The sequence below is a fragment of the Eleutherodactylus coqui genome, chromosome 3 (assembly GCF_035609145.1).
Source record: "Eleutherodactylus coqui strain aEleCoq1 chromosome 3, aEleCoq1.hap1, whole genome shotgun sequence".
Lineage (NCBI taxonomy): Eukaryota > Metazoa > Chordata > Amphibia > Anura > Eleutherodactylidae > Eleutherodactylus > Eleutherodactylus coqui.
The window spans coordinates 233,471,694-233,486,297 of NC_089839.1; the positions used below are offsets into that span (position 1 = coordinate 233,471,694).

Consider the following 14,604-nt stretch of genomic DNA (forward strand, 5'->3'; position numbering starts at 1 on the left):
CGGTTAGACAGTTTCCCGCGCACTCAGCAGCCTCCTGAAGCCGCCTGTCCTCTCCTCACTGCTAACTGGGCAGAGCTGACCGCTCCCATAGCCCCTCCGTGCTCTCCACGAGCTGCAGTCTCCCGGTTAATGCCGAGTCTAGTAGGGAGGGCTTTGCACATCTAGGAGTGTCTGCTGTTTCAGCCATTTTGTCGTAGTTTCCTCCCATTGATGACTGGGTTTGGTAACAGGAAACATGGCGGCTGCCTTCTGTTCGGCGGAGACTATTTGGGCTGCAGTTTGTTCTCTTGTGCCCGGGGTGGCAGATAGTACTGTGGGCAGGATGAGATGCGGCAATTAGCAATACTGAGGTAAGTGAAGGAAGGCTGCAGCCCGGGCGGTAAGTAGGGGAACACCCCGTGGAGGCTCCCCACAATTCCTCATCCCATCTGGTCTGATTAGTTTAAGGGTGTGGAGCAGCGCCATGTATGTAAGGGTGAGGGGCTGGTGGCTATAATACCTACAATACCCCCCCATACAGTAATGCAGTGTACTGTGCCCTGTTATTGAGGAGCAAGGTGCAGTTACTGCTGTACAATTACTGACAGTTCAGTCATGTTGTTGGTTTTGCTGCAGCATCTCCTCCTGGGGGGCAGCCATGGCTTATGTGTAGGGAGACCCTGTATCTACGGCCGCCCACCGGCCCCGTACATGCTGCAGGCCAGCAGTGCCGCAGGACGCGGGGTGCGTGAGTTTATGAACTCTTCAGCATTTTTCATATTTCTACTTGTATTGGACCTAAAAGCAGATAAGAGAATCAAATTGTCAAAAATATTAGACTTGGGGTACCTTTATACCAGGCGTTTACCGTTCGCTCACAAGTTGTTCACTACTGTACTAACGAATGTGAGCGACTAACCGATCGCTGTTTACACGCAGCGATGTATGAATGATCGCTGTTTACACGCAGCGATGTATGAATGATCGCTGTTTACACGCAGCGATGTATGAATGATTACTTTATTTTTTTTTTGTTTATGCCTACAAAACATGATCGAGAAGTGATTGAATTCTCACTCGCCGTTCAGTCGCTGGCTGCGTTTACACTGAACCATTATCGGTCAAATTCGAACAATCCAATTTAACTTATTGAGGAAAATGATCCGTGTCTTTGAGTGGCAAAAGTATGTGAACCTTTTAGGATTAGCAGATAATTTTGAAGGTGAAACCAGAATGGGGAGTTTTCAATTAACGGGAGGACAATGGGGTGTGAGCGGGCGGACGGTTTATTTAAAGAACCGGGATCTATCAAAGTCTGATCTTCACAACACATCTGTGGAATGAAGAAAGGAGATTCCTGAGGACCGCCGGAGAAGAGTTGTTGCTGCTCGTCAGGCTGCAGAAGGTTAAAGGAAAACCACCTGTAGAGCTTAGACTACCAATCCAGCCAGATTGTGTACTAATGGAGGAAATTCAAGACCATTATTGCCCTCCCCGGGAGTAGTTGGCCAACACGGATCACGCCAAGAGCAAGGCGCACAATCGTCTGCGAGGCCACAAAGGAACCCAAAGTAACTTCTGGGCAACTAAAAGGTGTTTCTCACATTAGCTAATGTTAAAGGGATTCTGTCATTAAAAAAAAATTCTATACTTGCCTATTCCTCCCCCGTCAGTCTTCTTACCAGATCTTCACCTCACCGATCTTCTCCTGGCTCCTCCAGGCCTCCGGGTTAAGTCTACCGAATCCTCTTCTTCCTGTGACAATGCGTACATTGCCGGCATTCTGCTTGCTGCAGGTGTACTCGGTCACTAGTGATGTAGTGTTCAATGTCGAACCCTCAGCAGCCTGCTTTAGCGCGACTGTGCATGTGCGACGTCTCGTCGCTAGTGTTTCATATGCTATATGAAGCGCTAGCAGTGAGATATCATTCATGCGCGCTAAAGCAGGCTGCCGAGGATTCGTCATTCCCTTGTAGGCAGTGAACAATACGTGACTCCTAGCATTCACTGCCCTGCAGGAAGTGAACTGTAGCTAATGGACGCTCCAAAACAGGATGAAGAGGGGCGGCCTGCTGGAGGTGACATGACCTGGGGGACTGGAGGAGCCATGGGAAGATCGGCGAGGAGAAGATGCGGTAAGAAGATTGACGCGGGAGGAATAGGTAAGTATAGAATTTTTATTTTTTTTTCTAATGACAAAACCCCTTTTTTTGTTACTTACTGTGGGTTCCCTGACTCGGAGCTGCCCAAGGCCCAGTTTGGCGCATGCGCTGGGAAGACCCAGAAGCGGCGTCAGAACAGGGTGTATCATGGAGTGTGACAGGTTGGTCCCTGATTGGGGTGACTCTGCTGGGCCTCTGGAGAGGGGGCGGAGCTCTAAGCATTTGTCGGTTGCACAATGGCGCCCTGACATTTCCTAGCCTACCATCAGGGCTGAGCTGTGTTTAGTGTAGGGTTAGTTGCACACAGGCGATCATGATATTGCTGTGAGAAAATCGTGGCAAAATCGCATCTTTGTTCCTGCGACGCTCCCCCCTCCCCCCTCCCCCCCCCCCCCCGAGTATCAGCGATGCCTTTCTTTAGAGTAATCTAGCATTGCTGCCACCCGCATAAAAATAGCGTGCTTTTTTAACACGAAAGTCAATAGGACTTTCTAATGTTAAAATCGCAATGCAGGTTTGATGCAATAAAAAAGGAGGCTCCATTGGGATACATGGGAGATTAAAAAAAAACGCAGAAAGATAGGACATGCCGCCACTTTTAATTTTTTTCACATCACATGGGTGAAAACATCGCAGATGGGGAAAGAAACCATTGTAAACCATTGGTTTCATAATCTGCTTTCTTAACTGGCTAATGCATGACGTGAAAATCGCGTGATTTTTCTCGCTTGTGTGAAACCATCCCAAGGATTGTAAAGAGGAGATGAAGAATAAAGTAACCATGATTAGTTGGTCTCCTGATGACGGTCCGTATGTATTGGTCTGCTTGTAGCCAGGTATACTCTATATAGTGAGTGGGTCATTCAGTATATGTGGCTAGTGAGTTTATAGTGAAGGGTAGCTGAACTCTAACGGGTGTATTGGGCATATTTCAGTACCCCTGAGTGTCGGCCTTGTAAGCTATGCTAGCTTATCGTCAACGCTAGAGCGATTTATCAACTTCTACCTTTTGGTATCTTGAGTTATGAGAATACGGCGCCTTGTCTAGTTATCAGCTGGTGAGGTCATTGTACCTCATTTTTTGACTACGGCCAAGATACTTCTGGTTAGGTTAATCTGTAATATACTTATCATGCATAGAGTCTCCCGACACGGTAGTATTCCATGCGGTGGATTTGTGGGGAGTGGGAGGCGTTTCTATAATTGAGTGTTTGGTGGGAGGAATTTTATCTTCTCTCCCCCCCCCCCCCCCCCCCCCCCCACACACACACACACACACACACACTTTGAAGGCTGAGACTAGAACTCAATGTCATCCGTTCCTCCCCCTGATTTATGCCTTGGTGGTGATCTGCTGGCCATTTCACGGGTAATTTAGGTATCGCTTTGTATTTGCTCAGTCCGTTTCATTTTATTTGTTCTTAAGGGTTACGTTTTAGGACTCTTACAGACTGGGTTTAGACTTGGGGAGAATTCTTCTACTGCCGTACAGTGATGACGTCTGATATTTCTGACTCCTTTTGTTTGATTTGTTCTCTTCATCTACTTTTAGGACTTGTGTGGAAATCTAATGTAGTTATAGGCCAAATACAAATGAAAATATGGAAAATTATGAAGGGTTCACAAACTTTCAAGCCCCACTGTACCAGGGATAGTCTCCTACCCAATCTGACCATAGGCGTCGAGATTCAACTGCATGCTAGAGAATGCAGTCGAAGCAACTGTGCAACCCCCTACAAGTATCCGGCAGCGGTCCTATTCTGTGAGCCCTTTTACATCGGTGCATAATTCTTGCAAGGAACGGACGCCGATTGATATTTTTGCAAGTCGATCAGCACTTGTTCAGCATCAGCTTTTGCACGCGGCAACCGGCAGTACCGTATTTATCTGCATGTTTATTAAAGGAGTTGCCGAGGTGTGGGATGATTGTGCACAGAGGGCTGACACTGGCTGCATCATTATAGTTATGGCCAATTACTGACTCTGACCCACATTTTTCATATCACACGTTCAGAACAGAATGTTCCGGCAAGGCTATGAGCAATCTTATATAATTAGATGTATGGCTCATGTTCTTGGTTGCATCATGCACTTAGATGCAGGAGCTGTATGTATACTTGATGCCAAAAACTGGATGGGATCAGATCCTACGAGATTGGTTTTTCTAAAGAAAAATTTTGGAAGGTCCCCTAATCTCCCAGTAAGGTCCTTGGCACTAAATCTGCAGTAACATCACTAAGCCACAATGCAGCGATCTGCATGAGCCATTAATTTGAGCATGGACCTGATATCAGGAGAGGTGGAGTGCTTTTATTAGAGGAGTGGTAAGAAACGCACGTCATCAGAAGATCTGGAATATGCAGTCTATTAAGCCCCATGGCCACATCCATAAAAGTATAAACTATTAAATAGCCACTCTGGTAAAACATTTTTCATTCATTTTATAACTAGCCCCCAGTACATGCGTGTCAGCTAGTATTACCTTGGTTTGTTATTCCTTTCTATCTGAAACTTCCCGGGTTCCTCCTCCAACGTTGGGTCAAGTGATCTTATTCTGATTAGTTGAGGTTTACATTTTTCTCAAAGTCTGTTTTCAGTCAGCATAATTCCTGTGTGATGGACTCTACCACACAAGCCCTCTAGAGAGGTGCACAAAGTCCTATTACAGCTACTGCTAATGATTAGTGACTCCTGTCATACAGTTATCATAAAGGAGATCAGCCTCCTGACTGTATATTTTTGGTTTGCAGCTTATTTAGGTGAATATAGAAGGTAATGATAATTATGTTGTCCTCCCTGCAGGCAGAGCTGGTACAGGCTCTAGTTTATTTTGTGCTGATGGATCATGGGATTGATAACACATAACAATGAAAGAGATAGCAGTATGGCCTTGTTCACACTGGCTACAAAATCTTACTACAAAATCGTTGCTACAAAACTCATGTGAAGCCCGTGGTTTCCAATGGGTTCTTTCAGGCTACAAAACCTAGCAATGATTTTGCAGCAAGATTTTGTAGCCCGTGTGAACGAGGCCTTACGAAGATAGTGTCAAGTAAGCATCAGGCAGGAGGCTTAACTGCATGTAAAGGCACATTTACACGTAACTATTAGGCCTCCTTCACACGGGTGCATCGTGGCAAGAAAATCGCAGTGATATCGCATCGCTGCACCATGCGATATCACTGCGTCTTCTGACAGCAATACCGTGATTTTGTAGTGCTACAAAATCGTGTGACTTTGTAGCACCACTTGCAAAGATTTTCAGGGGGGAGGGTGGCCTGAAATATAAGCCCTTTCCCCCGAAAATATACCCTAAAAGCAGAAAAAATTAAAGAAAACGCATACATCACCTAGACGCGCTGTCCGGGGCTCCACTCCAGCTTCTCCCTGGGTCCCCAGCACTTGTCTTCTTCTCTTCTGGATGGGGATTGAAAATCCCCGCCTCTTGGAAGCGCTAGTTGTGATTCACTGATGCTTAGCCAATCAAACCCCCCCCCCCCTGATTGTTTTCAGCCTTGCAGTCAGCTTAAAAAACCTTGTTGGCTCGCTGGCTTGTCTTCCTGTGTAAATGCTCAGCGCTTCACGTAGGAGGTAAGCACTGAGCGAGAAGCCCGCGAGCCAGCGGCAAGTCTTTCTATTTAAATGCTCTGCACAAGCGCTGACTACCTTAACGGTGACGTCGGTGCTTGTGCAGTTGTTTAAGACTGTTGGCCCAGGTAAAAGGGCCTTAATTAGTTCAATATGGATGGAAAATTGTGTTTTTACCAGAGTGGCCCTTAAACTATTGCAGTGTTTATCACAGTGCCAGAGTGTTTTTTTTCTTTGATCGCTCCTTCTCTCAAAAATAATTGAATGGATAAAAAGAAATTATCAAAAATTCGGATATATCCCAAATTGGTACTAATAAAAACCACAACTCTCTCTGCAAAAAAAAAAACGAACCCTCACACAGTTCCATAGAAGGAAAAATAAAGATTTTTGGCTTTGGGTGAAAAGCAGCGACTAATGACAAGGGGTCCCCTCCTCTACTTGTATGCTGCAGTCGCTCTTGACTTTGGCATGTAAGTGGTTAAATAGTGTGGATCAGTGGTATTATTGACCCCAGCCATTGCAGTGGGAGCCCGGCTGTCAGGCTGGCCAGCCTAAGGCCCCGTAATGTCTGCAGTTAAGGGAAAAAATGTATTGGTGATCACTAAGGGGTTAATGAAGAATGATTCCACAAGACTTGGCTTACAAAGATAAACGGGTATAAACTATTTAACATTTTTTAGGGGAAGTTAATGTTGAAAACAGATATTGGCTGCTGTAAAATAAACTGTTTTCTATGAAATATTTATTTAAAGGAGTTTTGTCATTACTACAAAATCCCGTCCGCCCGCTGAGCCCGGCCTAACGTTCTCGTGTGTCCTGGAGCCCCGGGACACAGCTTAGAGCAACCGCCGGTATCGGTGGCGACTTCTGGGTAGACTGTTCGTCAGAAATCAGGTGCCCGCTGCAGCCAATCAGACGCTGCAGTGTCACCGTACATACTTACCAGGTGTATGTACAGTGACGCTGCAGCGGGCACCTGACTTCTGCCAGTCCGTCTACCCCAGCAGCTGCTCTCGGCTGTGTCCCGATCTCCAGGACAGTTGAGTGTGCCCTCCTTTATTTATTTTTTATTTTAGTCCGGGCCCAGCGGGTACACGGGGTTTTATTCTAGTAAGTAGGTGTCGGAGTCTTGAGCGCAGTTATTTTTTAATTTATGGTTTTCTTCTTCATTTTAGGAAAGTGTGTTTATTGCGATTCAGTAAAGCTACTTGTTATCCAGTATCCGAGGGATTACCAACTTCATTAGTCAGCAGGTAAAGTACAATTGGACCTTTTGTGTAGCTGTAAAGTCTGAATGTAGAAAAGACCGAGTGCAGAATGCTGATGATGGCACCCACAGGAGGCGGCAGGGGGTCATGGCCATTGTGCTCTTCTACGGAAAGTGGTCACAGCTGCTAATGTTTAGGTTGAAAATTCACAAGAACAGAAGTGGTCAGAAATAAAATGAAGGTTAAAGGGGTTGTCCAGTTGTAAACTTTGAAGGCCTATCCTCAGGGCAGGTTGTCAATAGTAGATCGGCAAAGGTCAGTCACCAGGTATTCCCACATATCAGCTGTTCACTGAGCTGATTTCTAGAGGAAGTCCATCTCTGTTCCCAGTGTAGTGGCCAGGCTTGGTATTACAGATGAAGTTCTCATTCATGTTAATGGGAACTTGGACTGTAGTACCAAGCCTAGCCACTTCAGTGGGAACGGAGCTGTCTGCTTCCTTCAGAAATCAGCTCTGTGCATGAGCTCATCAGCCTATCGATCTACTATTGATGACCTATCCTGAGGACAGTCCATCAATAGTTCACAAATGGACAACCTCTTTATGTGCCCTCTAGCGGTTGCCAAAGGGAAAAAAGCAACAAATCATATAGTTTAACTGCAAATAGATCTTGTTAAAAAACTAAATACAATTCAGAATAGAAATTAGCTGATTTAGGGCTAGAAGTAAAATACAAAAGAATTGTGAAAGAGCATGTGTATAAGGGGGCCATTTAGTGTATGTACCCTTAAATGGTGCCATTAAAGCTCATCCCGCAAAAATTGTGTCAATGGGAAATAAAGTAATGGTTGTTGTGGTACATTTCTTGTGGGGGTTCAGAAAGCTGCAGTGAGATGCACACCGTGGCCGCAGATGTGAACCGGGCCGTATAAATGGCACAACTTTCCTCAGCTTATAGACTTAATTGTATCTTCCTGTAAGATATTTTAGCAATTGACCAGACAGATAGGAAACCCATCATCTGACATCCTAGTTTTTTTTGCTTCCTGTATTAACTATATTTTAGACTGTAGTTTTTTTTAAACTCTGAATAATCTTTTTTTTTTTTTTTCTTAAACATCTTTAACTACAACTTTATCTAATATATTTGCAGAATGGGAAACCTCTTTTCAAATTCTACAGATACTCCACAATTTGATGCTTTAAAAATGGTAGAGGTAAGTCTACAGCAGTGAGCGGGTCAAATTTGTAGGAATATACAAAACTGGGTAGCAATCACGTGGTTACTTCTGCGCCCACAGTTTTGTTATGGGAAGACGGTGGGGAGAATTTAGGGAAAATTGGCATAAAAAATAAAGTTTTGGCAAAGCCTTGCATGTGCAAAATATTTGCGTTTTTCAAAATGTATTTTGGTTATACCACTTCTAAGGAAATGGGGCGAGGTTTGCTGGGAAGGGGCACGACTGCCCTGACTCCAGAGGCGTACACAGCATAGCGTTAGGTCATGCAACTACTATGGGGCTGCTGGGGAGAGGGGGCCTCAGCTCTGATAGCAGCAGGCGATTTTGCTACTGGGTAGTGAGAACGTATGGTAGGACCTTCCTCCAAATGTATAGTTAAGACAGAATGACGTGGAGAATTGGCCCAAGGGTTGTTTTAAAGGGCATGGAATGGGGAGAAGAAACACGAAGTCTTACAATCCTGAGTAGCAAAACCAGGTAACATATTTGGGGGGCCAACTTAAGCTTTTTCTATAGGACCCCATCTGCCTGGCTGGACAAATTTATGTATAATTTATGCCAGAAACGGATCCTTTTTTGCCCACAGTTGTCCTGAGATGCGCCTGATATGTGAAGCGGTGTGTGCCTCTTCATAAATAAGGCACATCTTTGACTTGTGGGAATCCCATTAAGACTGGCGTTTAAAATGCCGATCCCGATGTCTTTTAAATTGTGTGCAGTCATATATTGTGCAGATGTTGGCAAGATAAATGAGAACATAACTTCGGGGCACACGACTTACTGAGTATGTGACAAGATCCAGTACTGCAAAGTAACTTATACAAATACGAGGGTCATGTAAAAATTATTGGCAACAGCCCGCTACATTTGCAGTATAACAAGGTCAGAGGAAATGTGGTCTGTTATACGAAAATAGAGGCCATGAGAATTATCTATAGTATTGTGCATGCTTTTTCCTCCCTCCACCCTGAAACTGACGACACCCATCAAACGATGCCATGTCACCAAATATCGCCCCATAACGTAATGCTCTCTCGGCGTGAGCAGATTTGTTTAATAAACATTCAGGTTGTAGGAGCGCATGAAAGGGTTACAAAGGCCTTCGAGAAGCACGTGGGGAACAGGCGCTGCATACCAAAGCGTAACGAGATGGGTAGCTGCCTTTTAAAAGAAGGACGTGAAGGTGTCGAACACGATGCTGGAGCAAACAGGACTGGTGGCACGGAAGAATCTCACATTGCTCAAGTCCGCCTGCTGCTGCAAGAAGATTGACGATGGACCTGCGTAGATAAACATTTAATCCACATCGGTGCAGACGATTCTGACACCTGAAAAGGCAACAAGTTGCTAGCAGATGGTTCCACGCGGCCCTTTCTGAGGTTCCGGCATGGCACTGTATCGAAGTGTTGGCATCCCATCTGGCTCGATATGAAAGAGAATCTTTTCTGAGATGCATTATCAATATTGACGAGACACGGGCACGGAGCTACGAGACCGAGGTGAAACGGCAGTCTGGTGAATGGAGGTACCAACGTTACTGCCTGATCCAAGAAAATCAAACCAACATCAAGCAATGTTAAGACCATGCTTATGACTATGAGGGTGTGATACTGCCGCACGCCGTCCCTCTTCATGTTACTGTGAACGCCCAGTATTACCGTTATTTCTTGCAACACAATTTTGTCCAACATTATGTCACAAGAGACCAGGTATCCTGCGGGACAGCGCTCATGTCATAGGGCTGCAACTGTTTCCCTGAAAACCCCTTTAATTGTCCTTCCTTACACAGTTTGCATTGGCTTGTGTAAAAGGCTCTTTAAACTAGCACTGTTCCACTTAGATTGGCACTTTGTGCAGAAACCTGCCCGTGTACAAAGACCCTTACAAATGGCAGAGATCACCAAAGCTTATCTGTAGTTGTTGCTTGTACTGTTTATCAGGTTGTTGGCCTGAATGTGAATTGGGTACTTTATATACTATTGCTCCGGCATCATGAACGACCGGCAGATGTTAAAATTATCAGTATATTCATCATTGCCACATACTCTGCTGTGAATAGCCTTGGAGTAGCAGATCTGCTGGCAGAAATCACAGATTTAGGTCTTATTCCCACGATTGTATATCGGTCGGGTTTTCACGGCCAGCCGATATATGCTTCCATCTGAGCAGTCCCCCTTCCCTCCCACTCACCTCACCGGGGGAGCAGTTCAATTATGATTTAGCTTCCTATAGTCTTCTAAATAAGCTACAGCCCATAACTATAGTCGGAAGAATGAGCTGTGTTCTCCTCTACTATAGCTGTGTCCTCTTCAGTAGCAGTCAGGTCTGGTGTAATAGCCTGGCGTCCAGCGTGTCTACCCAAAGTGAGTGTATTACACGTTATTATATATGTTGGTCCTGTGTAAGTGACTTCATGCTTGAAAAAAGGCGTTCATCTACACGCCGAAGCGCGTTGCATTGCATTCAATAAAGCATGGTATACTTTTTTTTATAATCCCCCCTGACCCGTGGAGCATACTTTGCTTCACTTGGGTCAAAATGAATGATGAGCAGGACAAATTTAGGTATGTTGTGTTTGTTTGTTTTGTTTTTTTGACCACAAGTCTGAGGATATCTGCTGTGTGTCGTATTTGGCCATGTTTGACTGATTGCTTATATTACAGCAAATGGTTAATGTGAAGGGAGATTGGTAAATGCAAATTGGCCCAAAACAATGTGCGAGCAAGTGAGCATCATAACCTAGAAGTGTAGTAAGTCCAAAGCAAACTTTATAGAAGATAGTTTATTACTAGGAGAGAGAGACAATGCCGAATTACAACACAAGGGGGTTTCTGATTGACATCAGGTTGCTAAATGTTTGGCCAAAAATGATCTAATGTCTGTGGTTGGCTGCAGGGTTACAAGTCGGCTGTGACGAATGTTCCATATACTTTATGGCACCTAGAAAAAAAAAATGGGGATTGGAATGAAGAAAAGAAAACTATACTTTTTTTGGAATTGTTCTAGGGGTTTGTTGTTATGGCATTCACTGTGCAGTATAAATGACAGGCCACGTGTTTTTTTTTTTAGTTTTGATGTAAGTCAGTACGATTACGGGGACTCCAAATTTATACGTTTGTTATATTTTGTTAGGTTTACAAAAAATTTGGGGGGTTAACAAGGGAATGGGTTACTTTTATGGAACATATGGTATATTACTAAGAACATATTGTTATAAGCCACTGTGTTTTGTCGTCTTGCAGGATACAATCTCCCAAAATTGTGTTGTAATTTATTCGCGGACCACCTGTCCATATTGTACAATGGCCAAGAATGCGTTTAATAGCATAAATGTGAATTATAAGACTGTTGAGCTGGATGAAATGGATAATGGAAGGCAGTTTCAAGATGCACTTTATCAGCTGACTGGAGAAAGAACAGTAAGTATGACCATTTGTAAGTAGCGGAAATATGGTGACTATCTGAGGGCAGCACTTGACAGAGACCCTGATCGCAGCGCCTGGCCCCTTGCTTTCTAACGTAGCCAGACGTGGGTACCTGGCCTTAGTAAATTTTTCCCAACATGCTTTTGTAATTACAGATTGTACTGACATCTAGTGGCAACTTTGAAAACTACAATTTAATATTTTGCAAGGAACTGTCCTAAACAAACTGCACATTTAAATAAGAAAGTGTACATTCTAATATTGGTTAAATATTAGAGATGAGCGAGCGTACTCGTCCGAGCGTACACCCGAGTATATAAACTGGGGCCGGCCGCGGCTCGCCACAGATGCACGCTGAGAGACATTAGGGAAAGTGCCGTCCTGCTGTAGCTGCTATAGGGAGAGTGTTAGGCTGTTATCTTCGTCTTCAAGAACCCCAATGGTCCTTCTTAGGGCCACATCTGACTGTGTGCAGCACTGTTGAGGCTGCTTTTAGCAGTTTTGCACTTTTTTTTTTGTATATCGGGCGTGCAGAGTATTGCGTCCTCAGTCTGCAGTCATTTTACTGAGTATAGGGGCAGTACTGGTGAGGCAGGGACAGTGGTACAGGGAAAGAGATATACTTGCTATATTGGCAGTGGGCTTTTTCAAAAAAAATTGGGGAAAAATACTAGATTTGGGCTGCCTGTGACCGTCTTCTGTTTACTGCGTGTCTGCTGGGGGTAGTAGTCACTCATTATTACCCAGCTAAGCGTTACAGCAGGCTTGCGCAAAATTGTTTCCTGGCTCTGCTGTGTCCGTTACATGATCGCCGTCATCCCGCCAGAGGGAAAGAGTATACATATATACGCTGCATATGGTGTCTGTCTGGTTTTTCACCTCACCATTTTTAAAAATTGAAGCAAAACACAAATGGAACTAATACTGTGCTCCCCCTATACTGCTGCTAGTGATATGTTACTGGGGCCTGTCTAGACTGCTACTACTACTGAAATGGAACTAATATTGTGCTCCCCCTATACTGCTACTTTGGAATTGTTACTGGGGCCTGTCTTGACTGCTACTATTACTGAAATCGGCGGTTTGGCAGCATGTTACCCAGGAGAAGTGGCAGCGGAGTGTCATGCAGGCAGTGATTGTGCTTTGTTGGAGGTAGTGTGGTGCTTAGCTAAGGTATGCCTTGTAATGAGGGCTTTTCAGAAGTAAAGGTTGTTGGGAGGGGGGGGGGACCCACTCTTGCTGCTATTGTGGCTTAATAGTGGGACCTGGGAACTTGAGATGCAGCCCCTCGCCTGCCCTATCCGTTTCTGTGTCGTTCCCATCACTTTCTTGAATTGCCCCGATTTTCACAAATGAAAACCTTAGTGAGCATCGGCGATATACAAAAATGCTCGGGTCGCCCATTGACTTCAATGGGGTTTGTTACTTGAAACGAACCCTCGAGCATCGCGGAAAGTTCGACTCGAGCAGCGAGCACCCGAGCATTTTGGTGCTCGCTCATCTCTATTAAATATACAAAATTTTATTTACTTCCTCTTATTACAGATTTCTTGTAGAATTGATGCCAAAACTTTTAAAGCGTTCGAATGAAAATGAAATGGGCGTCGTAGTACATTAGAGACATTTGTGTTCATATAGACTGTCAGCGTATAATGTAATTTTCAAGATGGACTGAAGTTGCCTGAACGGCACACTTTTTAAAAGAACTTCATGATTGATTCTTTATTGTAGTTAAAGAGCATTAAAAGCGCAGGAGCTTCAATTTTAGTAACATTTTATTTTTTTAATTCTCTTTAGGTACCAAGAGTGTTTGTAAATGGAACCTGCATTGGAGGCGGCACTGAAACCCAAAAATTAAACCAGGAAGGCAAATTACTTGAACTAGTCCAACAGTGTAACATCACGACCAATGGGAGCTAATGGCAGCCATCCCGCACTTTGAGTGATTGGACTGCATTCTCTGCTATCTTTGTGTTTTTTATCTTGTTTTATTCAACCTCTGGCCTCTACAATATGGCACTTTCTTAACCCTGTATGACTGTTACACGTAGATTAAAATCAGCGATCCTGTGTTTATTCCAGGAATCCTTTGAAGTTTTAGAATGTATTTTGCAGATTGTCGCTCCTGTGCGCATACTACTCTTACAGAACGCTTCCTATTTAATATCTGACTACGTTATTCAGCTTCATTGACTTTAGATAGGTCAGATCTAAAAGTTGCGCATTTATATGCAGATCAGCTAGAGTTAATCACAATCTCAGTTTAACAGATTAGCACTAAACATATAAAGGATTTTTCCATCACAAACTCTAATATGCAGTTTACCTAAATCTCTAAATGGATTCCCTTTTTTTAATATGCTTTTAAAGGCAAAGGACACCTTTTTTCACTTAAATGCTGGTAATTTGGGCTGCCAATTGTTTCTGCAATAGTTTTATTTTTTTTTTATTCCACCATTTATCTTCTGCAGTTTCTACATAGCCCTGTATATAGACACTGCAGTCTGATGGTCTTTTACCATGGGCTGCTATGTCAGCCCAATGTAATGAGGAATATTCAATTTATTTATTTTTAAGAAGGGCTGAGCATCAGCTAATTGGGATGAACTATCATTACATCTCATTCTTCACACGGTGCGATGTACCACTGAGCATTTTTATATTCTCATATGAGCCAGATATCAGCCATGTAAAAGGACCGCAAGTCTCAATAGAAGATTTGTCAGTGAAGCTAAACTGATGACTCTGCTCTCTTCTGTGCACCTTCATATCCTATTTCCCCAAAAAGAAGCCCTGCCCTGATTTTTTTTTTTGGGGGGGAGGAGGGGTGGTAGGTAAAATGTGTGTGTGTGTGTGTGTGTGTGTGTGTGTGAGGGGGCTTGAAATATAAGCATTACATTTAAAAAAAAGAATACATTACCTAGCAGGCTTGGTCCAGGTCTCTCCTGCTGCTCTCTGGAGCTCCAATGTGCTTCTTGCAGTCCTCGGACGCCCACA

General features: G+C 44.0%; 1 protein-coding gene across 1 annotated transcript; it reads left to right on the forward strand.

The window, feature by feature from the left end:
* The first annotated feature begins 205 nt into the window (after nt 1–205).
* LOC136621565 (glutaredoxin-2, mitochondrial-like) lies at nt 206–13,692 on the forward strand. The gene is made up of 5 exons (XM_066597109.1): nt 206–350; nt 6,908–6,985; nt 8,095–8,158; nt 11,425–11,601; nt 13,405–13,692. The coding sequence occupies exons 1-5, from the start codon at nt 328–330 to the stop codon at nt 13,525–13,527; spliced, it is 465 nt and encodes a 154-aa protein (XP_066453206.1). The 5' UTR covers nt 206–327; the 3' UTR covers nt 13,528–13,692.
* The last annotated feature ends 912 nt before the right edge of the window (nt 13,693–14,604 follow it).

Bases quoted from the DNA above. Each gene is read 5' to 3' on its own strand.
- LOC136621565 (XM_066597109.1), top strand. From the start codon at position 328: ATGCGGCAATTAGCAATACTGAG. The intron at 8,159-11,424 runs GTAAGTCTACAG...GTCGTCTTGCAG, and splicing joins ATGCTTTAAAAATGGTAGAG to GATACAATCTCCCAAAATTG. The intron at 11,602-13,404 runs GTAAGTATGACC...AATTCTCTTTAG, and splicing joins AGCTGACTGGAGAAAGAACA to GTACCAAGAGTGTTTGTAAA.